Genomic DNA, 27,776 nt, shown 5'->3' with positions numbered 1-27,776 from the left:
GGTGTGCAGTTGCAGCTGTTTATGCTGCTGGGGCTAATGGACACCATGGCAATGGGATGCAGGGAGGTGTGCCAGAGGCACAGCATACCATAGAGGCTAGAAATTGCAAGTAGTTAACAGTGTATTTTATTGACCTAGTGGCACAACAGGCATTCAGTTGGAACCGGGATGCTTTCAGATTTCTATTTCAGATACTATTTTAAAATAACTAAGCTGAGTCGGAAGAAGTGTTTTTGAAAAACTCAAGCATCTTCCATCATTAGAAAAAAACCAAATCTTAAAAATGCTTAACCTTTTCAAATACTGGGCATATATTTTCTGCATAAAAATACAAAATAACAGTATACAAAGGGTACATATTTGACTAATATTGCTTAAGTATGGCAGAATAAGGCACAAGAAGGAAATGAAATACAAAAGCACAGAGGAATATTTCTGTTACATAGAAGGATTCCACAAAATTCAAGTAGCTCTGCGTAGACATATTTCTCGCGATATAGAACTATTATGCTGCTGTTTCCAGCTCTGAGCTGCAGTCTTCAAATGATGCATTCCAGAGTTGTCTTTCTGTGGTTCTTTGAGAACTACAGCCAAGACTCTGCTCACACCAATTAATTACAAACGCTATTAATCTCCGAACAAAGCATTTGTTGTATAGGCTTCGTTATGGTTCACATCCAAGGAGCTGTGAAGAATGGAATCTCTGTAATTTACAATGCAATTCTAGATGTGTCTACTCAAAAGTAAGACCCACTCAGTTCACTAGGGCTTACTTCCAGATGAGTGGATCTAAGACTGCAGTCTTGGATATTTAGAGTTCTTTCTGGTAAGTTAGCAGGCATGATCAACAAGGCTTCCTGGCAGAATATGGACTTCTAATGCTGAGAATGCTAGTTCGTTTTGTTTTTTAAAGCTTTCCTCAGGGCTTAAAAAATGTGAATGTCATTTCTCATTAGTTCACAAACAGACTTCAAGCAACAATAACTCCTTGCCTCAAAAACATGAAGTGTGTGCATTAGACTCATAATTTTTAGTGTATATGAGGGCTCACAGCAAAGGAAAAGGTACTTCATCAGCTAGAATCCTCTAATCCCTCACTTATGCCACAAGAACACTAGTAGAAGACATTCAGCTCAAGTCCAAGAATGTCTGTGTGTCGGAAGCAATTCAATTCTACTACCACGATCCAGCCAAACACTCTTGTTGGGTTTAGCTGTGCAATCCTACATATGTCTACTCAGAAGTCCCACATAATTCAATGGTACATACTCCTGGGTAAGTCTGTATAGAATTTCAGCCTCAGGGTATTTGCTTGAACCATGTGCTTCGCTTGCATGGCAAAACATACTATGCCGGAGTTTAGTGTAAAATGAGGTTTGGTCTATTTGGTGAGGCAATCTGCTAGATATGTTAAATTAGGCTATTCAGCACCAACTGGGACCTTTATCAGTTGCCCCTTACTAAGCAAATATACAATGTATATATCTACAAATTTAGATACGTGTAAAATTCAGAATTTAAATGGTTGGATATGAGGTTACATAACATGTAAAGAGGTTTTTAGAGGTATACTGTCAAGGTAGCGAGGCAAACATTTTAATATGAAGCTAGTCATGCAGAGGAATACTCTCCTTTTTTTGCACTTAGGTTTCATAGACTCAACAAAAATAAGTCTGTAATATCACTTCCTAAACTTTGCACAGCAAGATGAGATCTGGAGAGGAGGACCTCACTTTCTTCCCAACGTCTCAGCCAATTTCTTCAGTCGCTTCTTGAGCTCCAGTGGGAACTTCTCATAGCACTTCTTGCAGACAGGCTTCATATCAAATTCCACAAACTTGTTTCTAAAATGAACAAAAAAAGGGGGGGTAGTGGGGAAAGAACAAAGTCTTAACGCAAATAATAATCTTTTCATAGGTTTTGCTGGAAACTAATTTTATATATAAATTACCACCACTGAGTGTAGGTTACACTATTTTTACTTTTGGAAATTTTTTTATAAAGACAAGGATTTGTACTAGTCCTCTAAGGAATCATAATTTAAATTCCCACATCTGAGGGGAAAGTGGGTGTCTTAGGGCGGTTTCACACATATCTTTACAGTCATACCTCGGGTTAAATATGCTTCAGGTTGAGCGTTTTCAGGTTACGCTCCGCGGCGACCCAGAAGTAACGGAATGCGTTACTTCCAGGTTTTGCCGCTCGCACATGTGCTCAAAATGACGTCAGGCGCAGACACGGGTTGCGTTCGCTTCAGGATGCGAACGGGGCTCCGGAACAGATCCCGTTCGCATCCAGAGGTACCACTGTCTTAGTTTATGCTTCTGGGCGTCTTGCTCGCTCCCCTCCCCGCATAAAGAAAGAAGTGCAGGCAAAAATAGTGATTGCCACCTCACTTATAATTATATTCTGTGCAGCACAGAATAGTGCTCTGCAGCATTCACACAGATGGTGTCTTTAAAAAGTGATTTTTTATATAAAAAAAAAGTCAGACATGTTATGTTGCTTGTAAAGGCTATGGCTCTGACTCCCCAAAATGCACACCTAAAGTCACTCTTAAGGATGAACCATGTTGTTTTTTTAAAAAAATAAAATCATTATTATGAATCCATTTAAAATGTTGTTGGGGAAATCTTGAATCCACAGATTGCCATTATTTCTTATCAGATTCAGAGCTGGTCACAATGACGGAAGACACTTTTCCTGTCTTGGTGTACAAACTGTAGAGGTGCTTCTGCAAGAAGTTCCCTGGTCTAACAGTATCCTATGAAAGGGGTAGCAAAACTTTGCTCTGTGGGTGCACAGGGTGGTATTCAACTAAATTTTACTCAGAGCAGGCTCACTGGAATTAAGGAATATGACTGAGTTAGGTCCATTACTTTCCAGAGGTCTACTCTAAGTAAAACTTTGTTGACTACCACCCGCTATCTTTGTTCCCAGGGAACTTCCTTGGGATAAATATTTTCAAATGCCTTGGGATAGATATGTTCAAGTTGCCTGTCACCTCAGCCTCAATAGCTATGTTCTAATAGACACAAATACAAAACAAACATCAGCGCTAGAAGAGTATGTCACCTAGAGAGCTCCATATGTGTTTTGGGGACAAAGGACTTGCATGTCCCAGAAACTCCAGCGGGTGCAGAATGCTGCATCGAGGCTCCTCACGGGGTCTCTGCCATGGGACCACATTCACCCAGTGCTTTTCCAGCTGCACTGGCTCCCGGTGGAGTACAGGGTCAGATTTAAGGTGCTGGTTTTGACCTTTAAAGCCCTTCACGGCCTAGGACCCTCGTACCTACGGGAACGCCTCTCCCGGTATGCCCCACGGAGGACCTTAAGGTCCATAAATAGCAACACCCTAGAGGTCCCGGGCCCTAAGGAAGTTAGATTAGCCTCAACCAGAGCCAGGGCCTTTTCAACACTGGCTCCAGCCTGGTGGAACGCTCTGCCTCATGAGACCAGGGCCCTGCAGGATCTGATTTCTTTCTGCAGGGCCTGTAAGCCACCTGGCCTTTGGCTTAGAATCAGTTTGATTCCCTCCCCCTCTTTCTTTTTCCTTTCTCCTGTGAAGAGACTGCATCCTAATGTTTTAATGTTGTATTTTAATCTTGTTTTTTAAGTTGTATTTCAATCAACTTGTTTTTATGATTGGTTGTTAGCTGCCCTGACCCCGGTTTTGGCTGGGGAGGGCAGGGTATAAACAAAATTTATTATTATTATTATTATTATTATTATTATTATGCAAATTAGTCCAGTTACTCAGAATGAAGTTGCCCTTTTGTGTGGTGTTCATCGGAGGACCACGCCTGCTGTATAAAAGTAAAGTAGACATTCATAGTCCCACCTACTTTTGCCTCTTGGGCCACCCACCACTGATATGCGCCCCTTGGAAAACTGCCCAGAAGGCAAGGGGCAGCAAAAGGTTTCTTGCCCCTGAAAGCTAAAAAGAAGAGAACTCCCTAAAACTGACCGAAAGGAAGAAAGGAAGGAGCGCAGTTGCTGGGAGGTAGGAAGAAAGCATGTTTACAGGCAGACAGGCTTTTTCTTTTTGTGTTTGTCTTTATCCTTTGCTTCTCGCTCCCGTTTGGCAAGCCTCCTCTTAAATTCTTCCGGCATTCTCTCGTAACAGTGTTTGCAGACAGGTTTGAGATCGATTTCAACAAACTTGTCCCTTCACGGGTGGGGAAAAGAAGGAACGGAGGAGAGAACAGGATAGAATCAAGATACAGGTGAAGCAAAACCAAGGAGAATTCAGCAGGAAACAGAAACAGAGTTAAAGTAGTAAATGTACTAATAGGAAAAGGTGTCCCTGTCACTTGGCAGAGGCTGCATCGTTAATGGCTTCATCAATGCAGGTGTGAGACACCATCAAGGGCTTCCCCATTTCCACACACAGCCGAAGTCTCTAAGGGCGACTCACAAAAGACAAAAAGCACACTACTACAATGAAGGAACCCTGTGCTCCAATTCCCATCAGGCCCAGCTAACATAGCCAGTGTTCAGGGATGATGGGAGCTCAGCAACATCACCGGCAGCAAACAAACAATGGTTATCCAGGGCGTGTTAACCTGCAGAAACAAGCCACGCTGCGGCGCTAAACCAACCATGGTTTGACATCATGTACAAACATGGCCACATCACCGCTTCATGTATTATCATGAACATCTGATAAACTTACTTGAGTGTTAACTTAGTGTTGCAAGTAGAGCACGCGAAGCAGTTCACGCACCATGCCTTGTTCAATGCCGACACAACTGAGAAAGAGGAGAAATGACAGGATTAGCCGTCTGTTTACCAGCGACAGAGTAGATGATATTTATCGGAATTCCATGGCAGGTAGGGTAAAAACGGTAAAGGACCCCTGGACGGTTAAGTCCCGTCAAAGGCGACTATGGGGTTGCAGCACTCGTTTCGCTTTCAGGCCAAGGGAGTCAGCGTTTGTCCACAGACAGTTTTCTGGGTCATGTGGCCAGCATGACTAAACTGCTTCTGGCACAATGGGATACTGTGATGGAAACCAGAGTGCATGGAAACACAGTTTACCTTCCTGCCGCAATGGTACCTATTGGTGTGCTTTCAAACTGCTAGGTTGGCAGGAGCTGGGACTGAGCAACGGGAGCTCACCCCGCCACGCGGATTCGAACCACCGACCTTCCGACCGGCAAGCCCAAGAGGCTCAGTGGTCAGAGCCACCCATGTTCCACAGCAATGTCTTTGAAATCACTATTATGTTGTTTGAAACTGTGTATTATTTACACAATAGGGACGCGGGTGGCTCTGTGGTCTAAACCACAAATTGTGTTTTTGTTTGTTATTATGGTATGTATTTTTGTGTTGCTAAATTGTAAACCACCCGTGAGTTTTGGATGAAGGACAGTATAAGAAATTAAATCAGTCTATCTATCTATCTATCTATCTGAGAACTTTCAAATCAAGTCCACTTTCATTTGCCTCACTATATTTTGTGATTGCTGTTTTCTGACTATAAGCTGACTTGGAAACCCTGTTATCCTGCAGGGAGCCAGTGTGGTGTAGTGGTTAAGAGCAGTAGTCTCCTAATCTGGTGAACTCTGGGTTTGATTCCCCGCTCCTCCACCTGCAGCTGCTGGGTGACCTTGGGCCAGTCACACTTCTTTGAAGTCTCTCAGCCCCAGTCACCTCACAGAGTGTTTGTTGTGGGGGAAGAAGGGAAAGGAGAATGTTAGCCGCTTTGAGACTCCTTTGGGTAGTGATAAAGCGGGATATCAAATCCAAACTCTTCTTCTTCTTCTTCTATCAATGCCTAAACAGTTTCGTGAAATAATATTTCAGGCTCATGCTTAGCATCATGAGTATTTCATTTTGAGTATTTTATTTTGAACTCAACTTCAACTGTTATCCTGCAGTGTGCTTCTCCTTTCTTAAATCACTCGTATTAAGTGGGTTTATTATTATTATTTTTTAAAAAACCCTGAAATGAAGACACAAGCACATCTGCACAGAGACTCACCATCTCCTTCAATCACACGATTACAGTGGAAGCAAACATCACCAAAGAGCTGCGGAAATGGGGGAAATATTCCATAGTCATGCAAGTATTCATAAAACTTTAGAAAATGAAAATCAGCAGTTGGGACTATTAAAAACATATGTTTTCTCATTAGCAGAACAGATTAAGTAGGGGGAGGGGAAATCTCTTTAAGTAATTATGAGTTGATTTGTTTAAAAAAGAAGCTACACACACTAGTTTGGATTGAGAGAAATATGCATTCAATGGTGTTTGTGGAAGCTGACTTTCCTCCTCCCTCCTGCAGCCTCCCCCCCCCCAAAAATGCTCCCTTGAGGGACCCTGATGAGTGAAGTGGGCCGTGGTACAGGAGGCTAAGGTGAAATCCCCATTTCCCCCTCTACCAGATATTCGGGGCTCCTCTTGGGCCCTTGTGTCATGGCCTGCCCCATTCAGCAGGATCCCTCAACCCCCAGGGGAGCTGGGGAAGAAGGGGGCCAGGAACTGGAACCAACACATTCAGATATAGAGTTGGAAGGGACCACAAGGGTCATCCGGTCAAACCCCCTGCAATGCACGTTCTTTTGACCATCGTGGGGCTTGAACCCATGACCTTGAGATTAAGAATCTCTTGCTCTACCAACTGAGCTAGGAATACAAGAAGCTGTTTTACACCAAGTCAGACCTCTAGCTCACTGCTGTCTGTTATACTGACTGCCACTGGCTCTTCAACAAGACAGATGTCTTTCCGAGCCTGATTTGGAGACGCCAAAGGTTGGACCTGGCACCTTCTGCGTGTAGTGTGTGGTCTGAGCTATAACCCCAAGTGACCACTTGGCGGTGCACTCTTAAACAGTGCCCAGTTTAAAGTGAGCACAATGCACAGTCTAGGATTTCACAATAGGTTCTCATGCAGTACTCTACATCTGTACGATGGCAGCTGTTAAAAACAAGCGCACACACAAAAAGCTATTAATAGGGAAAGGAGTCTTTAAACTTCAACGACTCAGTAATAATTTATTAAAGATCACTGGAAATGTGAAAGGATCAATAGGACCTATGAACACGATGAACACACACACACACACACACACACACACACACACCCCTCAGATGGGAAAGTTTTAAACAAGCTGAAATAAAGAAATGACTGCATTCTGAATATTTTAGCCTATATTTTATATGATAATTCTAATACGGTAATTAACCAGGAAAAAAATGATTTCTATGTGTAACGAAAGCTGAAATAAACACAAACACACACAGGCATTTGAATTCACAGATTGGATTGCCACAGTGCAAAATATTGCAAATGTGCAATATAGTTTTCCAGCTTCAAATTTAAACCAGGTCTCCAAATATGTTTCTGAGGTGAAGAACCAATAATAATAAAAAAAAAGGGGGGGGGGAGATATTCCAATCTAAAAGTTTGCCTATTAAAGGTAGGCTATCATGGAATTAGAAGCTTTACAAGCAAATTGTTGTTCAAAATTTTTTTTTTTTACCTCATAAAATGCTGTATATCCATTGAATGTCAAATCTACATGGTTTGACACATACCAGCACTTGCTACGAGACAACAAATGTAGACGAAGGGAAGTTTCAGAGTTAACATACTAAACGTCTCTGGCCGAATGTACAAAATGCAAGACGCAGCCATACCTGGTTGTAATGGGTCTCACAGTACGCCAGCCCCTTCCTCTCATAGTGACGGTGGCCTAGGAATGGCTTCTCACACTTCGCACAAACAAAATGCTGCAAGGGGGGCGGGAAGAAGTATGGGTTACCTTCAGTTTTATGTAGTGATAATTCACCTGCATTCATCCCTATGTGATCTTGAGCAAATAATTTAATTTTTGCTTCTTAACTCACTGTACTGGAGCAAGTTAAGTGTTTGCTCCAGAACATTGCAGCTAATTCTGAGGGCATGTGAGGAAATGAAAGGAAGGAGAGTCACATTGCACAAAGCAAAACTCTGGATAAAACCTTAAGTAAAACTCTTAAAATGATTAGATGAGGGTTATTCTGGTATTTTCCTTTGTACTTCCTTTTTTGTTGTTCTCTTTTGTGCTCCTTAAGGTAAAGGGACCCCTGACCATTAGGTCCAGTCGTGGCCGACTCTGGGGTTGAGGCGCTCATCTCGCTTTATTGGCTGAGGGAGCCGGCGTACAGCTTCCGGGTCATGTGGCCAGCATGGCTAAGCCACTTCTGGTGAACCAGAGCAGCGCACGGAAACGCCGTTTACCTTACCGCCAGAGTGGTACCTATTTATCTACTTGCACTTTGACGTGCTTTCGAACTGCTAGGTTGGCAGGAGCAGGGACCGAGCAACGGGAGTTCACCCTGTTGCGGGGATTCGAACCGCCAACCTTCTGATCGGCAAGTCCTAGGCTCTGTGGTTTAACCCACAGCGCCACCCACGTCCCTTTTGTGCTCCTTAAAGAATGTTTTTAAAAGTAAACTACTACAACCTACGAAATTACACAGAATTCCCTATTTTGAGGACTCCTTTCTCTGACCTATTATTATCTAGCTTGTTGCACCCATCCTTACAGCAGCAAGCAACACGCAAGGCTCACCTCCACATGCCACTGTTTGCCCATAGCATTCACCACTCGTCCTTCAATTGGCCTCCTGCATGCTCCACAGATGGGGACGCCCATTTTGTCATGGCAAGGCAAGCAGTACAGCTCCCCCTTCAGTTCTCGGGCATCAGCAGTAAGTTCCTTTCTGTTCAGGAGGTACCAAAAGAAATGTGAAGACACAGCGAAGGAAAACACAGGCATACATTTCAGCTGGTGGATACAGTGGCAAAAGAAAACATGATTTTCTTCTTCTTCTTCTTATTATTATTATAGATTTGGTTACAAACTAGAATGAATACCTGCAGCAAAATATTTGGGAACTGTTGAGCCAGCAGCTGAAAATCAAGTACAACAGCATGAAAGCTGCCATATGAAATGATCCTTGGGAAAACAAACCATTTTTCAGATTTAAACCCCATGGCATCCATTTCAAGTGGGGATTCCTGTTGCACAAAATGAGAATCGCCAAAAAGGGATGGCGAATAATGCTTGGTGCACCAGTGAAAATCTGTAGACGGTCCACTCAGCAGAAGGCAGGCTGTTCAAAGTGATATCACGGAACTCCTGCTGAGGTAAAATACATCTGGGGCAAAATGAATACAACCCTTCTCAAAAGTAAAATTAACATCCTGCTTAGAGAATTAAAGAAGCAGGGCCCATGTGCCTCAGCCAAATTCCTCTCATCTCAATAGGCTATTTTACAAGTTGAGTGTAAAACCTGAATAGTTTATACTAGCCAGAGCCTCAGCTAGACCAAATTCTTCCCAGCTAAAAAGATCTTGCTGAGGGAAGTAAAGTGATAATACGCATACATATGACCTGGGACTTACGTCTGCAAAGGTATGTGCAGAATGGGTCCTACACACACTCACCCCAACTGAACACAATGGAAATTATTTGGGACCAGGCTTCAAGAGGTTTATAAATATCTTATTCACTGGTAAATGTGTGGTAGTATTGTGTATTGCATTCACGCTTAATTATCAACCACTGTGATACTAAAGTTTCCATTCTAAAGATTTAAAAAACAAAAACACCCAGTTCCTGTTACCCGCAATTGGCACAGTTGAAGTGATCGGGGTGGTAAGGGTCATTCTTGAAGATGAGGGGTTGTTCTTCGATGATAGCATGGCACTTTTGGCAAATGTATTTGCCCATGCCCCTGGCTTTCTCCCGATTGTGGCAAGGACGGCAAAGGTGTCTAAGAGAGAGCAAAGGAGAAACAGCAATGAAAAGGAACCAGGTTCCTATAACTGGGTTTTATTTTATTTTTAACCCACAAAAATGCAACAAGGGCTTTTGCTTCAGCTTTGTAGAAAAGAAAGTAGCAATAATCCATAACAAAACACACACACAAAGCCTTAACATAAAACAGTTATTTTACTGGTCTTCCTACAGAAAGTCATTCTCTGCCTTTAAATTTCTCAAATATAACATGTGCAAGCATAAATTTTGCCATTAAAAAACTGCTCTAAAACTATATTTTGGTGCAGAACAATGATGTAGGCGCTGACCCAGTATTATAGCCTATGAAAATTGTCTCAGAATGCCATTATAGAGCAGAAGGTCAATAAGGCTTATAGCCCGCAGTGAGTTAGGGCCTTCTAATATCATGATCAGATTAAATATATTAAAAGTATACTGTAAGGTAAAGGGACCCCTGACCACTAGGTCCAATCGTGGACGACTCTGGGGTTGCAGCGCTCATCTCGCTTTATTGGCCGAGGGAGCCGGCATACAGCTTCCGGGTCATGTGGCCAGCATGACTAAGCCGCTTCTGGCGAACCAGAGCAGTGCACGGAAACGCCATTTTCCTTCCCGCCTGAGTGGTACCTATTTATCTACTTGCACTTTGTGATTTCGAACTGCTAGGTTGGAAGGAGCAGGGACTGAGCAACGGGAGCTCACCCTGTCACAGGGATTCGAACAGGTGAACTTCTGATTGGCAAGCCCTAGGCTGTGTGGTTTAACCCACAGCGCCACCCGCATCCCATAAAAGTATATTGTAGCTCTTGGATATTATGTGAGCATCTCCTTAGGGCTGCTGGTTGTAGGACCTTTAGAATGGAGGGAGCATACAAGCTGGGTTCTGCTCTTCCACATGCCAAAGTTATCTTCTTACCCAAGAGCTGTTTCATATCTCATGCAAAACTATTGCTTAAGAAAAGCAAAACTAAATCCAAGGACGATGTTCTGCTTGCGCAACCTCTTGCACACACAGAAGCATGAGACTTACTTATAGCACTGCAAAAATTTGCAGAGCAACAGTGGCAATTATCCTTCCATGCACCGTTCTTTGGTTCCAGCTCTGTACTTCCAGTATACAAATGTCACTCATTGACAGCCACTCCCTCAATGAAAGGTGGTAGGGCCAGTGGGGAGTCTAGCATTTTTCGTCTCCAGAAAGTTGAATGCAACTACAACAGCCATGATTTTATGAAACCCGTTTGCAACTGATGTCTTGGTTAGTTTTGAAATATGTTTAATGCTATGCTTCCAGAATGCCAAAGGTTGGCCACCATTTTAGAAGCTACTGCGTTATTTTTGATAGGACAAAATCCTGAAATCGTTATGACCTTGCCATCAATTTACAATGCTCAGTGTCAAGAGTCAAGACAAAAGAAGTTGAACAATACCTGCCAGCATTCTTCACAAACCCAATGTCTGCCAATACCTGTTGGCAGATATCACAGCAGAAACATTCTGGGTGCCAGCTGTTGTTCATAGCTTTAATAACACGACCAATAATGAACTCCCCTGCAAGTCAATAACATACCAAGATGTTAAAAAAAGAGAGATTTAATTTTAAAGGCTAAGGTGCTGAAGATAATAATATGGTGTGGGATATAACTAATGAGAGGGCAGATCGTTCCACCAGGATCTGCTTAGCGCTTTGCTGAATTCCTCCCAAAATATCTGTGTCCTCCCGGAAGTAAACAAAGCAAAATAGCAACAATATTTTTATATCCCTGTCTTCTACCATGTTTCAACCTCAACGAGCAAATTCAGATAATTTTACCCAGTGAAATTTATGTTACCCAATGAAATTTTGGTCAAGCTGAGTTCCTGAAATAATACAATACAAAGCAAAAATGAAACACAGAAATACAATGAGTGTCTGTCATACTTAAAAGTAGACTTCAGCTCATTAATTTCAATGTGTCTTTTCCAAATGTGGCTAACACTGGAGATTAGTCAATGACTGCTAAAGAAGCTCTTAATCTGGAAATCGAAGTACTGTGGAAAGCTGTGTCTAAATTCAGTGTCTTGTAATTTGGGCGTCCAATAATTTAATGCTCCTTCCACTCAAAAACAGGATGCCAATAAAGCCATTAAGAGGGCTGACAACAAGATGATAATGGACATGTGCAGAAAGGACGGGATTGTAATGGATAACAAAATAATAATAAAAATAAATAAAGTATCTTAGAACTATAGTTCTCATATATTTTTAAGATGCTGCAATTTCCCTCTGTTTGGGAGTCACCTCTCCTTTTCCAGCTCTGACACAAAACTTCCTTTTACCTTTGCAGATTTCACTGCTACCTGCAGGCAATTCATATCAGGTTTCTCCCTAGGGGTGAACTGACCTGGAGATTCCTCCTTCTAGACATCTAAACACAATTGCCATAATCCAGGGGACTTTATTGGGTGTGGAAGATAGAGACCTGTGAGTATATGGAACACTTTCTCCTTCCAAAATGGGCAAGAACCAAGATCCACTTGGAACATGGAGCTGCCTCAGTGCAGTATGGAAAGCGAGATCCAAGCTCCTGATTCCTATCTAATTCCACCCCTCACATTAAGGCAGAGCTCTGACACTCCTGGAAAAATCCTACTCAGTTCTGTCTACAGCATTACCGAGACAACTCTCGGTTTCTTTCTGCTGACCTTTTTTACTTCAGGAATCTCCCACTTAGATCCAGAAATAGCATTCCTGTGCCTGATAAACAGAATATTATCTCATTCTAATTAAGTTATTTGACCTGAGTCTCTTGCCAAAGGGCACAGCAAGTGGGGGAAACAAGATATTTTAGTCTGGTTACTTTTGAAGGTTGAAATTCCTATTTAATAACCCTCACTTTACTTTTAAGTGAAACAAACTTAGGGAGGCTTAAGTGGGATTCGGTACATGCCACAATCTACAGACCCAGTTTAGCCTCCCATGGGGCCTTAATTGTCTGTGGAATAGTAGGGAGGCTCTCAGGCACAGATGCCACAAAAAATACCACAGTTAAAAGCATATTTTTTTTTTGTATTCAATAGGCTGTAGATTTGAAAAGTGTTTAGGAACTAAGGAAGTGTTAAGGATAACGATGCAATTTCCTGAAATGGGAATGTTTACTTGTATTAAATTACTGTGTACTTTTAACATGGGTCCCCCCCCCCCCGACAGTAGCTCTCTTGTGATTGGCTGATTGTGAGTCACGCAAGAGAGGTATTCCACTTCTCTTGTGACTGTTATTCCAGTAACTGTTGTTTCTAACTGCTTTCTGCTGCTTATCTTTCTCTGTGTAAGGAGAATGGCTGCTGAGAGAGGTTTTTCAGGATACTGCTGAGGACAGTGTTGTGTCAGTGTGATCTGTCTGAAGTGAAACAGACAGAGGAAGATCCCTAAATGTTAATAGGGAGAAACCTGTGCAGAAACTCTCTGAAAGGAGCAAAGAGAATACTGCTGAAAGCGAAAGTAAAAATAACAACCCCAAATCCTTCATAAGAAACTGTAAGGCCTGAGTGAGGTAAAACTCTGGTGCAATTCTCAACAGTTTTGTTTATAAGTCTAAGTAAAAAGACTTCAATCTACAATTCAAGTGAGAACATACCCATGTTTGAATAAGCATGAGACTGTAAATATATTCTTCTCAGTTATATGTTTATGAAAGGGAAGTTCTTTTGAATATGAAGTCTGTACAGTTGTACATTTGAAGTCTAACAGAATCCGTTCCAGAAGTCCATTCGACTTCCAAAATGTTTTGAAACCAAGGCGCGGCTTCTGATTGGCCAATCAGAAGCCTCGTAAGCCCCGTCGGATGTTCAGCTTCCAAAAGAATGTTCAAAAACCGGAACACTCACTTCTCGGTTTCGATCATTCGGGAGTCGATTTGTTCGGGAGCCAAGGCGTTCGAAATCCAAGGTACGACTGTATAGTCTTTACAAAGAAGCTATCAATCACCTAGAAGAGTTATTTAGCTTCCTAGCTGTGAGCTACTCTGCTCCTTTGCATATCATCAAAATTTTATTTATACACATAACAGGAATCTGCCTTAAGTCAGACCATTAGTCTATCTAGCTCAGGATTATTTGCACTCACTGTCTGTGTCTCTCTAGGATTTGAGTCAACCCTACTTGAGATGCTAGGGCAGGCATCCCCAACCTGCGGCCCTCCAGATGTTTGGGCCTACAACTCCCATGATCCCTAGCTAACAGGACCAGTGGTCGGGGATGGTGGGAATTGTAGTCCAAAACATCTGGAGGGCCGAAGGTTGGGGATGCCTGTGCTAGGGATTGACTCTGGGACCTTCTGCACTCAAAACAAACACACTACCACTGAGGTACGTGGTAGCTTCTAAATCAGACACTGAGCCCTACAGCAGTAGAGCAGTCTTTCCACTACAAACTTTCGCCTCCCGACTCATGGAGGATGGTGGAGAACAAGCGCCTTTGCCCATGCTTCCTTCTCTGTGTTAATTGCGGGGAGAAACAAACAAATGCCCAAAGCAGGCTGATGTTCAGATGAATACCATCTGGCGTAGACAGTCATCATTGTGGCAGATACATAACAAAATCTTCCTTGTGTTCCAGACCTGCTTTGTTTTCTTTAAACAGCATATGTGCCTCTCCTCCCACATTTGGATGTCCACATTATCTTTATAAAATATTCTAAAAATTTATAGATATATATATTTTCTAGAACTTACCACACTGATGGCAGCAAGGAGCAAAAAGCATCTGAAAGTCATGTTCGCAATATTTCCTTCCTTCAAACTAGAAAAAGTAAGACATAGAGGAATTTAGAGGAATACGGAAAAGTATAGCACTTCATCACTTCATGTTTCATACATATAAATGGTCGTACAATTTCCGGGTTCTTTCAATCAGGATCCAGCCTGATTTTATGGCAGAAAGGAACTGAAGCTCTGCTAATCCATCGGATTGTTTAACAAGTTCTGCTTGTATATTATTATGCCACAGGGAATGATTTGGACAAGAAATCTGGCAGGCTGCGGTGGAGTTTATGTTAGATGGCTGGATTCTGACAGGATGCTAAAAAAAACTGGGCACGGAATCAGCTCGTAGTCACGTTTGCTTTACTGGATCAAAATAATAAACACCTGTGCTGGTATTCAGAACAGGAAGCATTTTCTGCTGGCTCATTAGATCTTTTCTGTCCTCTACATTTCCTGAAACCGCACTCTACTGTATTGCAGGAAACACGTCTGGAAAGACGAGAACATTCATACCCACCATCTCTATAAATGGGCATACAAATCATTATTCCAGAGACTGCAACCCCCACTTCAGCATATGCGACAATGTACTTATTATGTCAATCAGATTAACTTCCAAGTACCGCATTGTTCGCCCTATAGGACGCACTTTTTCCCCTCCAAAAATGAAGGGGAAATCTGTGTGCGTCCTATGGGGCAAATGCAGGCTTTCGCTGAAGCTTGGAGAGCGAGAGGGGTCGGTGCGCACGGACCCCTCTCGCTCTCCAGGCTTCAGGAAGCTATCAGCAAGCCTGGGGAGCCCGCGGGAGTTCTCGCAGGGCTCCCTAGGCTGTGGATAGCAGCCTGCCGCCCGGAGCGCTCTGAAGCAGAGCGCCCCGCGCTTCGGGAAGATATCCTTTTCTCCTCTAAAAACTACGGTAGGTGAGTTTTTAAAAGCCCGGGCTTCCCCCGCGGCTGGGGGGGAATAATTTTTTTTTTCTTTATTCCCTCCCCAAAAAATTAGGTGCGTCCTATAGGGCGAAAAATACGGTATGTGCGTGGGGGGGGGGGGCAGGCACCCATGAGGCAGACTGCAACGTTTATTACAGAAATTTAAATATTTCAGGTTTCTCTCTGTGACAAAACCACAGCCAGATCAGAACCCTGGGTGGATCTGGATCCTGCTCCCAGAAAAAGAGAAGGTTAAAGCACTGAACAACTTAGTACTGTAGACCCAGGTGGACCTGCAAAGGTGGCAGGATTAAGAAAGGAGATGGTAAAAATGTTTTAGGGGATGCAGAAGTGTGTGCGGGCAAAGTTTGCCAGGTGGTTGCAGCCAACCCCCTGGTGTCACAACAACAACAACAACAAATAATAATAATAATAATAATAATAAATTTGTACCCCACCCATCTAGCAGCCTTCAGATGTCTTCTAAATGCCAGGTAGTTGTTTATTTCTTTGACATCTGATGGGAGGGCGTTCCACAGGGCAGGCACCACTACCGAGAAGACCCTCTGCCTGGTTCCCTGTAGCTTTGCTTCTCACAGTGAGGGAACCGCCAGAAGGCCCTCTGCGCTGGACCTCAGCGTCTGGGCAGAACAATAGGGGTGGAGACGCTCCTTCAGGTATACTGGACCGAGGCCGTTTAGGGCTTTAAAGGTCAGGTGACCTCCTTTTGTTTGCAAGGGCAATCAGCTGATCAATGGACTCACATAGCTCCATATGCAAACTCCATGAGGCCCAAAGGTGTCTTCAGCTAACCAATACCATAACACCAAGTGTAAGGCAAGTGAGTGTGGATTGCCCAAATGAACAGGGACCCCTGGTTTGCTTAATTTGGCCCACAGGCTGAAATTCTCCATGCCTGCCATATACAGTGGTGCCTCGCAAGACGAAATTAATCCGTTCCGCGAGAGTCTTCGTCTAGCGGTTTTTTCGTCTTGCGAAGCAACCCTATTAGCGGCTTAACGGATTAGCGCTATTAGCGGTTTAGCGGCTATTAAAGGCTTAAAGGCTTAGCGGATTAGCTGCTAAAAGGCTATTAAAGGCTTAGCAGATTAGATAAAGGGGGGGGGGGGAGCGAAAAAAAAATCTCTAGACTCGCAAGACATTTTCGTCTTGCGAAGCAAGCCCATAGGGAAATTCGTCCTGCGAAGCAACTCAAAAACGGAAAACCCTTTCGTCTAGCGGGTTTTCCGTCTTGCGAGGCATTCGTCTTGCGGGGCACCACTGTACTATTAATCTAGTCTGGGATCACAGGAGTTCCTCCAATTGGGGTCTAAATATTATGCTGTGCCCTGCAGGTCCATGGCACTGTGTGACGCAAGGCATATACTGAACAAGTTCATCCAGCTGCTCAATGGCAAATAGAGCCCAGTTATTTTTCAATAACTTTTGTAATTACATTCTAGTTTTTCTGGCTCATTATGCCTGATTTTCTGGCCAAGTCTACTTTCATCTTCCTCTTGATCTATCGGTGAAAGCTTCAAAGACCTGTAACAAATCCATACTTTGAAGTGAAGTTTGTTTGACGGTGACGTATGCCTAAGTTCCTAGTATTAAAGGCTTCCAGGGGGGAATTTTGTCTCAAGTGGCCCGTAAGCTAGTTGCTAATCTCTATGCATTTTGCTAACTTTTTGGAAATTCCCACCCTCCCCAGCTGAATGTGTTGAACGATTCCTTGGGGGCATCTTGGGGACTTTTATTCCAACAGATAAAACAAATACACTGACAGTATTCACAGAAGCAGCAAATAATTACACCCTACCAAGATTTGCTCAGAAGCAAGTCCAATGGATTTTAGTGGAATTTACTTCCTGGTAAGAGTGTTTAGGATTGAGATCTTGGTTTGCTAAAGTCGAACACAAAATAAATATGGGTTCTGGCATAAAGCGAGCTCTCTTGGTTCTTCAGTCTCATGGATGAGAAAGGAGATCAAAATAGTACAAAACGACAGATAATGGCATTCATCGAAAATGTAACAGAGCACCTGGCTTGAATGTAGAAACTTCCAGGTTAAATCACGGGGTCTCCTTGGAGAGCCGCTGCCTCTGTGTAGAGAGTACTAAGCTAGATGGACCAATAATTGGACAAGGAGTTTTTCACAGTGAAAAAAGCAGCCTTTGAAATTATAATGTGTTGGGGTATCAACATAAGATAGTAATGATACTTAAGGGCTGAGGAGGACTAAGTCAAAAGAAAGATGCCATTCAACCAAACCCAGATTCAAAATCATTGCCTCAGCCTTAGAAAAATGAGCTGTAAAATCCCCAAGGATTGAACCCACAATGGAGGTAGCCAATATGGTGCCCTACAGATGCTCATGAAATACAACTCCCATCATTCCCAACTGTGCTGACTGGGGCTGATGGGAGTTAGAAAACCAACAACCTCTGGAGGGTGCCAGAACACTGCTTTAAGGAAAGTTGTGATCTGTGCTATTTTTCTAGAAAAAGAGGTGCTAAAACTCTCCTTGTTCTCCTATAACAGCAATGGCGCCCACCTGAGAGGTGCCCAAACAGAGTTATGTGCAAAGCAGGTACTTTGTGAATGCACCACTAAAGCAATGACTTCATAGAGAACAGATGCATGCAAAGTTGATACACTTCTTTTAAAAGTGTGCCCCCTTATTAAAAATATCTACTGTCCTGCATACGCCTTCCAGATTGCTAACTTCACCCATCATCACCTCACTCTTCTCTTGCAGGCTAAAGTTTTCTGATCATTTAACTATGCAGCACCTCTGGTAGTAAAGCCCATCACAAACTATATGTGACCAGTGTGGTCAGCTCCCTGCCTTAAATCTAATCGTGATGACGGGCATCTCTTAAACATGTGCCAACATTTCTGTGGACTTCCTCATTTACATCTAGCAAATACGTATTTGGTTTCATTACTCCTCTGGACATCTTGGCACTGGCACTCCTAATTTTAGCAAGCTCTTACGAGTGTTGCTAACTCTCTGTGTTGCAGCACGCTATGGCAAACAGCTGGAAGCTACAGGTGACTGAGTTCTAAACCCAAGCAGATAAGATTGCCAAACATGGGCCTTGTAGATCATGAGTTCTGGTGCCTATTCAGCCACGAACCCTCACCGAGTCAGTCACAATCTCTCGGTCTAAATGAACTCAAAGGGTTGCTAACAAGGTTAAACAGAGAGGCAACATTTAGCTCCCTGGAGAAAGCATAGGGCAAAACTCTCGTTCATAAATAAAACAGAAAGTTAAAACCATAGATAGGTAAGTCATCACTCCACAGATGGACATCTTTATTTACCCGACACACTGCTGCTTTTTAAAGTTGAATTCTGTTGCCTGGTGCTTAATGTCGAAACATGTATGTTAGGGCTGATTGAAAAGCTTTGTTTCCTAATAACTGCTGTATTGGATCAGCTTGTGGTTATGCTGTAGGGCAGCTGTGGCCCTCCAGATGTTGAGGAACTACAGCTCCCATCAGCCTCAGCAAGCATGGCCGATGGCTAGGGCCAAAGGTCCCCCACACTACTGTGGAGTCTGTAGTTATGCTGAACTCTGCGGGTGCTCAAAATATGCTATCTTCTGCATTTTCATTTCAAATGTGCTGGAGGTAGGTCCTGGCACTTAAAAAACAGGTTAAAGGAGAGAAGTTGATCCCAATTCAAGCATGCCAGTGGCCTGGAATCAGTCGTAAAGAAAAATGACCCTGGGTTAACTGCCTCCCAAACGACACTGCAGGAAAGGAAGCAATATCTGTGTCAAGTCCTTGACCAACATACACAACCTGGCGCAGTACAGGCTTGGGAATAGTTAATATAAAAGTGAAAAGACCACGGGGAACCAACCTCATAAAAAAGCCCTTCGGGGAACTGCTGGAAGCACTGGGCACACACGAAACACTGTTCATGATACAGCTCGCCATTGCTGTTCACAATCTTCTCCGCAGGTGCAAAACCTCCCCGGCAGCGCTCACACATGGCGTTGGCCAGAGCGTTGGCCATGTTGCTGTAAGGATAACATAGAGCAAAGGGGTTAAGCACACAAATAAGGTAGCTTTGCTGACCATGCTTCTTTTTCAATAGGCAGCTGTTCCAATTCAGCAGGAAAACATACAACTTTTTCCTACTTACTTTACTGCCTTCCTGGCCCTCCTGTTCAGGAACCAGTGGCAAATGCAGCTCCCACTTCTGGAATGCTGTTATTTATTTAATTTATATCACATCTTTCTTCCAAGGAGCTCATAGCAGTGTACACGCTTGCCCCCCCCCCCCACTTTCATTTTATCCTCAAAACAACCCTGTGAGGTGGGTTAGATTGAGAAAGAGAGGCAGGAAATATCACCCCTGTCAATCAAGCCTGTTTCCTATTGTGGGAAGTTTCTGGGATGAGGTGGAAGAGGAAAAGTGAAAGGAATAGCAGTGGCAGCAGTGGACAAGATTTGCCACAACCATCTTCCAAGCAGGTGAAGAGATACTTTGCCTCCAGTAAGGGACTCTGGCTGAAGGGAAGCTTCCCCTTCTCTAAAGAGACTCTTGGGGGCTTTGTGGTTTATTGCAGGTGACCCAACTTCCTAGTTTTTCTTTATGATTAGCTTGGGGGAGGCAGAGGGGAAGCCAGCGAGGATGCTGCTCTCGCCTCAGGGTCCAGGCAAATGTCTCTGCCCCCACACTCTCAGGTGGGACCACCCAAAGCACCTCTGTCCACTCTGCTATTGGGCACCCTCCATCTTTGTGGAGCCTTCCAGGTATTGCTGGACTTCCAACTCCATGGGTCATGGTGGCTGAGGCTGATGGGAGCTGGAGCAACAACATTTGGAAGGCCATGGGTTCCCCATTGCAGATGCATTTATTTCAATGTGGCGTGTGAGACGCTGGCCTGGTTCACATCATCCCACAGCACCTAAGACTCTGCAGGCAGGAGGATGCAACAGAATGCTGGGAGGTCATGTGATCACATGCCCCTTTTCCTCTTATGGAACATCACAGTATACCTGGCAAGAGAGCAGCTGATCTCTTCTGGGGTGAAAACAGGGCTGCATTTAGGACCCGGACACCTACAACTTTTGTACGTTTGGTGGGGGTGTAGAAGTGCACGCACGAGCCTGAAACACTCTCACACTCCATTATATGTAGGACCCAGACTTCCGCAGAGTACAGTGGTATGTCGGGTTACAGACGCTTCAGGTTACAGACTCCGCTAACCCAGAAAGAGTACCTCGGGTTAAGAACTTTACTTCAGGATAAGAACAGAAATCGCGTGGCTGCGGCGCAGCGGCAGCAGGAGGCCCCATTAGCTAAAGTGGTGCTTCAGGTTAAGAACAGTTTCAGGTTAAGAACGGACCTCCAGAACGAATTAAGTACTTAACCCCAGGTACCACTGTATATGAATCAGCCAAAAAACGGTAAGAGGAGTGTCAAATTTGAAGTAGCCCAAAGTCTCCTTTAATTCTAGGCATTTTAGAGAGGGAAAGCCACATCAGTCCATTGCAACAGCAATCCTATGTCACTTTGAAGCCTAACACATTTATTTGAGCATAAGCTTTCATGGGTTAGAGTACGTGTTGTCAGATTCAATTTCAGTGTCTCGTATGAAGCAGCTCCTCATTTGCTTTGGATTGTGGTGAGTAGCTCCCAAAATAGCTCCCAATATAACTCCGGTCCCTCCAGGAGACAATTGCATGAGTATCTCTTAGCAGTTCAGAATGAAGAGGCAGAATCCTCTGCCTCACCAGTTTCCACCCGCTCATACAAAGCGTACAAGGCAGGACAGTTCAAGTGACCTTCCTTTTTAATCTTGTTCTGTTCACATGGGCCTCAATCCAAAGTAACAGTTCTGCTTGCAAGACGAACACAGCCACAGACTACATTCTGCAATGGGACATGGACATCCACTCCCCTCAGGCTACGCTCTTCTGAGCAGCTGCAAACCCATGAAAGGTATCTTACAAGCGAAGTAAGGGATTGCCGCCATGATACTACACAGGAAGGAGCCAGGTCTCTTTCACCAGCCACTACTGCAAATCCAAAGAAATGTGCCAACAACCACCAAGATGCACCCTGCAACCAAGGCACTTGTTATTGCAACAAAAAAGTCTTAGAATCAAGCTCTGAACGCTCTATTGGTGTGCACGTCCCCAACTATATTATCTGCAAATGACAGCACTCAAAAGAGCAATCCTATCTATTTTTACTCAAGTAAGTCCCACTGTGTTAAATGTGTTCAAGATTGCAGTTTAAAGCTATAGGTGTATATATATATATATATATATATATATATACACACACTTGGAAGTCCTACTGAATTAAACATGACTTTTTTTTTGTAATAGCTATGTACAGGATAATGCTGTTGGGATGCAAGCCTATGTACAATTACTTGGAAGTAAGCCCAACTGAAATCTTTGGGACTTATGTCTGGGCAAATATGGATGTGTGGCTGCCTACATCAGAATTCCAGCTGAGATATCAGCTAATAAAATGAAAAATGTCTCAAAGCTTATATTGATGGAACTTAAGAAAAGTAATTTTTAAATGTCTTCTGCATGGCAAACAAGCATTTCATGTCAATATGTGAAACGGAGGTGTTGCCTTTTATACTTAGGTACCGCAAAGTATTGGAAGAATGTGGAATTCACAGTCAGAAATCCCGCAAAGCATTTATTGTGCTCTAGAACCAGAAGCTAATGCATACATTAACTAACACATGCACACATTCCATGATTAAAATGCAGTTAACTACAAAGCATCCTGTTATTGTGCAGATCATAATAAATTGCGGGGTCCCCAGTCATGAGAACAGCAGGCAAGATCGTGTTAGAGTAAGCAGACCAAGTAACAAACCGACTCCGGCGGAGTGAACTTACAATCTTGCATAAAAGTCACATATTTCTTTGTATACTTTAACGTCACTGTGCCTGCGTTGCAATTTTGACACGGCTCTCTCGCCTTCATTTTCGTGGTCGTTGTGCACGTTCTGATGGGTGTGCGAGATTTCTTCATTCTCTGGAATGGCATAGGAGTGCCCCCTGCTTTGGAATTCCATTATATATATATATATATATATATATATATATATATATATGAATGAACACAACAACCCAGCAGCAGCAACAGAACGCTCCAGGGAGTAGCAGTAAGGAGAGAAAAAACAATCCGCAGGACTTCAGCTGTGCGCTGGGCAAAGAGCTTCCAAGTTTAAAAGCGTCAGCCACAGAGCAGCTTGAATGTCAGAGCGAGGCTGGGAGAGATTCACTGGAAGCAAAGCAACACATTCCACAGCAAGGTGGTAACGCCAACTTGGGTGGAACATGCGATCTCTGCTATCTGCTGTCCTTAGCAAGAGTTCCACTGAAGCCGTGTTCTCTTAGATAAATGTAAGCTAGGGCAGGCTAGATGTCACAAGGGATTTAATATGGAAAAATTTACTGTGCCGTGTGTGTGTGTGTGTGTGTGTATGTGTGTGTGTGTGTGTGTGTGTGTGTGTATAAAACAACACGTTAACGCCTTTGCAAAGATAACAAGGAAATACCCTGTTAGGAACATCTTGTTCACACAAAAACCCAAACTGTAAAAATAGTAAGAATGCCCTTTTACAAATAATGCTCCCAATTTGTTTCCTATGTCATGGAATTTGGAGCGGCTGATGTGCGCACATACACACTCAAGAATGGACACTTCCATAGCTGACTAGGCTGTTCTGCTTGGCAAAACCAGTCAGCACAGCGGAATGCCTTAAGTTGCCATTTTTGGGACAGGCAGCTCAAAAGTCGTATTTTCCCGATGTGACTTTTTGGTTCCTGGAATTCATTCTGATTGTGCGGATAAAATATAACGGATCGAATTCTAAAGGGTGTGTTGCTAAATGTGTGAAAACAGTCCCAATCCTCAGGCATGTACCTCCAGATGGTGGACACGTCATCTTCACTTGGTCTCAAGTGGCCTATAAAGGTAAAGGGACCCCTGACCATTAGGTCCAGTCGTGGCCGACTCTGGGGTTGCGGTGCTCCTCTTGCTTTACTGGCCGAGGGAGCCGGCGTACAGCTTCCGGGTCATGTGGCCAGCATGACTAAGCCGCTTCTGGCGAACCAGAGCAGTGCACGGAAACGCCGTTTACCTTCCAGCCTGAGTGGTGCCTATTTATCTACTTGCACTTTGATGTGCTTTCGAACTGCTAGGTTGGCAGGGGATGGGACCAAACAACAGGAGCTCATCCCGTCGCGGGGATTCGAACCGCCGACCTTCTGATCAGCAAGTCTGAGGCTCTGTGGTTTAGAACACAGCGCCACTCGCGTCCCTACCAGAGGCAAAATGTGCCTGGCAAATATTGAACACTGGTGCAATGGGGGCGGGGAGCATATGTACATAAAGCAGGTCCCTCTCTACAGATGTCCTCTGTACAGTGGAGAGGGGCACCACAGCTGGGATAAAAGGGCCAGCAGGATTAAGGTCTCTCTCCCTTTTGTGTGCCTGGTAATTGGGTGCCCAAATAGGGCTCTAGAGCAATCCAAATCCCCACCCAAATTCAAATGTCTACATGGTACTTCACATAATCTATAGCTTCTTATACACCGTCCCCCAGACTCTGGGGAATAGAGAAGGCTCTTGCTCCCAAAGGAGCTCTGCAGGCTTCTTAAAATCTCCTTATACAGAAGGAGCTGCTGTTTGAAACTATGCTATGGAATTCAATTACACGTATTCAAGTGAATCATTTTCAGTGGAACATCTTGCTTTGCTCTCAAGGCACGTCCACATCTACCGGCAGCTTGTGAAAGGTCCTAGGAGGAAGGAAACTCACAGCAAATCCCAGCACTAGGCTGCAAACCAATATGGACAATGCATTCCTTAATTCTGACAGTGTTTTCTTCCCATAGGGAACACTAGATGCACACTCACATGGATTGAGGCCAATACATTTAGATATGAGGTGAAAATCACATCAACCAGATGAAAGGCAAACAACATGTTAAAATCCTGGATTTGTTTTTATTTAAAAAAATCTATTTGCTGTTGTCCAAAGAATGGGAATCTGAGCCCCTTCTCATGCATATGTCCGCATAGGAAGTGCCTTCTCAACACACTGTTCCTAGCACAAAGTTATCTTTCCACAGATAAAGCAAAGCTGGCATGGTTGTTTGTGCCAGGGATATTCCAAGACTTGAAAAGAGAGATGTGACTAGATGATGTTGACAGATGTTTCTTTTCATCGGCAAGCACAAGATGTACTCCACTGCCTTGATCCACGTCCCATATTTAAACTTTGCTTGCAATCAGGGGTGTCTTACTCATAGAGGCTAGTGGCGTAAGGCGCCAAGTTGTGGAGGGCACCAGGGAAGAGTCGGAGGCTGGAGGCCTCTCGGCATCAGCTCGCCGCTCTCGCCCACCTCCACCATGCTGCGCCGAAGCAGCGCTGCGCTGTGCCCAGAGCCTCTGTCTGCCGTGGCTACTGTGGCACGAAGTGGCCAGCTGAGCTGGGAGGCGCCTCCTCCAGCCTCCACCTCTTCCCCGCTGGAGGAACCGCCCTCCAGCCGCTGCCCGCCTCCTCCAGACCCTCCGGCCTCCCTAAAAAACTCTGGCAAATGGGGGGGGCACGCCGCCGGCGGAAAGCTTTGCACCATGGCGCCGGATATGCTTAAGACGGCCCTGCTTGCAATAGTTATTTATTCAGACGAATGCCTAATGGCACAAATTGTGGACGGGGCACTGGGTGTCGTCACCACCACCACCACACCATGGCACTTTGCTTCTCCACTCCTGAACTTCAGTGTGAACGCCCAAGGGGAGCATGTGCAGAGATTGCTTAGATGATCCCTTAGACCAGCCTTTCTCAACCTGTGGGTCCCCAGATGTTGTTGAACTAAAACTCCCATCACCCCTAGCTAGCAAGGCCAGAGCTCAGGGATGATGGGAGTTGTAGTCCAACAACATCTGGGGACCCACAGGTTGAGAACCGCTGCTAGACCTTCACTCTAAATGCATGAAAGTTGGCACAGTGGAGGGGGTGGCATGAGCCAGCATGTTCCCAAACACAATTTTTGCACTCACACATTTGGCTGAAAGCCCAAACAGGGGTTTATGCATTTATTTTTACATCTGCTACACTGTGGGCCAAGCAGCACATGATGTTAATAAGCACGCTAGTTGAAAACATGATCTGGGTTCTCCACGTTTAAGCAAAAGCAGCCACACTGTGGGAGGAATCTGAATTAGGATTGTGGTGCAAGAGTGAGTCAATTAAACCCATTCCCTGGAACCTTTTCCCCATTCCCTGAAAATCCCCAACCACGTTGGCCACAGACTCAATTCAAAGTGTTCCAGGCTCAATTCAAAGTGTTCGTTTTGATCTAGAAAGCTTTACACGGCTTGGGACTCAATTATATCAGGGACTGCCTCTACCTCTATGAACCTACCCACACCCTACAATTATCATCAAAAGCCCTTTCTCCCTGGGGAGAAAGGCAGAGAAACACATACTTTTCAGTGGTGACTTCCTAATTGTGGAACTCCCTGCTGAGGGAAACTTGCCTGGTGCCAACACGATCAACTTTCAGGTGCCAAGCGAACACATTTCTGTTTACTCAAGCTTTTCATCTTAGTGTAGATTACAGTGTGGTATGAGTTATAGTTTGTTTCAGTGTTCATTTTTTAGTGGACTTGGGGGCAGAGTTCACCCTTTTCATTCTTGTTGGTAGGTGAACACTTTTAACGTGTTTACATGGCGTGTGTATTCCATGGCATTTTGGATTATAAATATCTGGTATGTTGTATCATATTTTAAAATATTCTGTAAGTTGCTTTGAGACGTTCTGTAGAAAGCGATGGGGCAAATACTGTATACAATAACACTATTGACAGGGGGAAACTGCATTTTCAAGGTAATTGTCAGCAGGAAAAAAGACATTAGGGGCGTGGAGAGGGTTAATTCGCTTCCTTCTATCCCAATCAGGCTCTTCCCCTCTTTTGCTTTTGTTAAGGTAAGTTGTTGTTGTTGTTTAGTCCTTTAGTCGTGTCCGACTCTTAATGACCCCATGGACCAGAGCACACCAGGCACTCCTGTCTTCCACTGCCTGCCGCAGTTTGGTCAAACTCATGCTGGTAGCTTCGAGAACACTGTCCAGTCATCTCGTCCTCTGTCGTCCCCTTCTCCTTGTGCCCTCCATCTTTCCCAACATCAGGGTCTTTTCCAGGGAGTCTTCTCTTCTCATGAGGTGGCCAAAGTATTGGAGCCTCAGCTTCACAATCTGTCCTTCCAGTGAGCACTCAGGGCTGATTTCCTTCAGAATGGATAGGTTTGATCTTCTTGGGACTCTCAAGAGTCTCCTCCAACACCATAATTCAAAAGCATCAATACTTCGGCGATCAGCCTTCTTTATGGTCCAGCTCTCACTTCTTAAGGTAAGTAGCAGGCCCTAATCATATTGTTAAGTAGCTAACATAATATGCAGTTCAGTCATGAACTTTGTGAGTCCACTGAAAGGTCTTGGGAGGTTCAATATTGCAGCACTGCTGAAGCTTTATAAGGTAGAAGAAGTCTCAAAGAGAGATTACTGGGACCCTCACACTAAATCAGATGGCCATCCAGATGTTGCTGAACTATAAATCCCATCAGCCCCAGCCAGTATGGCCAATGGCCAGGGAACATGGGAGTTGTAGTTCAGCCATAACTAGAGGGCCGAACGTTCCTCACATCTAAATATACTTCCCACGCTTGCTGTAATAACGGTTTGTTCATAAACATGAAGAAACTGTAGAAGTGACTCTGCTTCAGCTGACTATATTAACTTTTCATTATTACGTTAAGACAATGAGCCGAGCAGTAGCTATAATTAATACCCTGACCAGACCAAACCAAACATCCAGACTGCCACGAAAGACTTCTCGTATGTTCATGAAGTTCCTTATACGGTTAGGGTAACTGTCAACAGCAGACTTTCTGGCTCGAAACTACATTCTTATTATAGTAACGACTCCATCATAGATACCACGCTGAAGACTGACCTTCAGCTAAGGTGGCGGAACTGGTGTGGATTTCTGTGCTAGGCAGCATGTCAGAGTTCCACTCTCTGTAAACAAAGAGGTTCACATTTATATTAACAGGATTAAAGACTGTGATTTATCTGAATTTAGCACATTTTTAATGACACGGAGACAGGGAGCAGAGCACCACTTCCATCTTACTGCAATTTTAGACTTTTCCCTTCTTCAAAAAATAAAAATTGCACAACCTTGCTGGTAAAATTAGATTTGAAAGGCTTCATCATTAAATAGTAGTCTTAGGAGAATGGACAGTTGAAGACTCTTTTCTG

The 27,776-nt window shown here is 44.0% G+C and overlaps 1 protein-coding gene and 1 long non-coding RNA gene across 8 annotated transcripts in view; one reads left to right on the top strand and one right to left on the bottom strand.

Annotated features, from left to right (window-relative positions):
• Nucleotides 1–103: 103 nt before the first annotated feature.
• The window catches only part of LIMS1 (LIM zinc finger domain containing 1), a 79,176-nt gene continuing 51,503 nt past the window's right edge, over nt 104–27,776 (bottom strand). For 3 of the 7 annotated variants that reach the window (XR_013985386.1, XR_013985387.1, XR_013985388.1), the window contains exons 2-11: nt 19,321–19,480; nt 14,490–14,556; nt 11,208–11,328; nt 9,623–9,772; nt 8,566–8,716; nt 7,649–7,741; nt 5,990–6,038; nt 4,679–4,754; nt 3,971–4,171; nt 104–1,844 (exon numbers count right to left, since the gene is read on the bottom strand). Coding sequence is in view for 3 of the 7 variants with exons in the window: in XM_081003203.1 (XP_080859329.1) it covers nt 1,730–1,844; nt 4,679–4,754; nt 5,990–6,038; nt 7,649–7,741; nt 8,566–8,716; nt 9,623–9,772; nt 11,208–11,328; nt 14,490–14,556; nt 19,321–19,480; nt 22,338–22,516 (1,161 nt within the window). In the remaining 4 variants the exon portion in view is untranslated. Of the gene's footprint in view, nt 1,845–3,970; nt 4,172–4,678; nt 4,755–5,989; nt 6,039–7,648; nt 7,742–8,565; nt 8,717–9,622; nt 9,773–11,207; nt 11,329–14,489; nt 14,557–19,320; nt 19,481–22,337; nt 22,838–27,776 lie in introns of those variants that run through there. The other 4 variants (XM_081003205.1, XM_081003204.1, XR_013985389.1 and 1 more) reach the window with 3 other exon arrangements.
• LOC308475916 lies at nt 19,487–21,973 on the top strand. The gene is made up of 2 exons (XR_013985529.1): nt 19,487–21,669; nt 21,804–21,973. It is a non-coding gene; the product is annotated as an uncharacterized lncRNA (long non-coding RNA).

This window comes from Podarcis pityusensis (assembly GCF_964106645.2).
Source record: "Podarcis pityusensis genome assembly, chromosome: 4".
NCBI classification, from domain to species: domain Eukaryota; kingdom Metazoa; phylum Chordata; class Lepidosauria; order Squamata; family Lacertidae; genus Podarcis; species Podarcis pityusensis.
The sequence above is the reverse complement of the archived record's forward strand: the minus strand, read 5'-3'. Positions and strand labels throughout refer to the sequence as shown.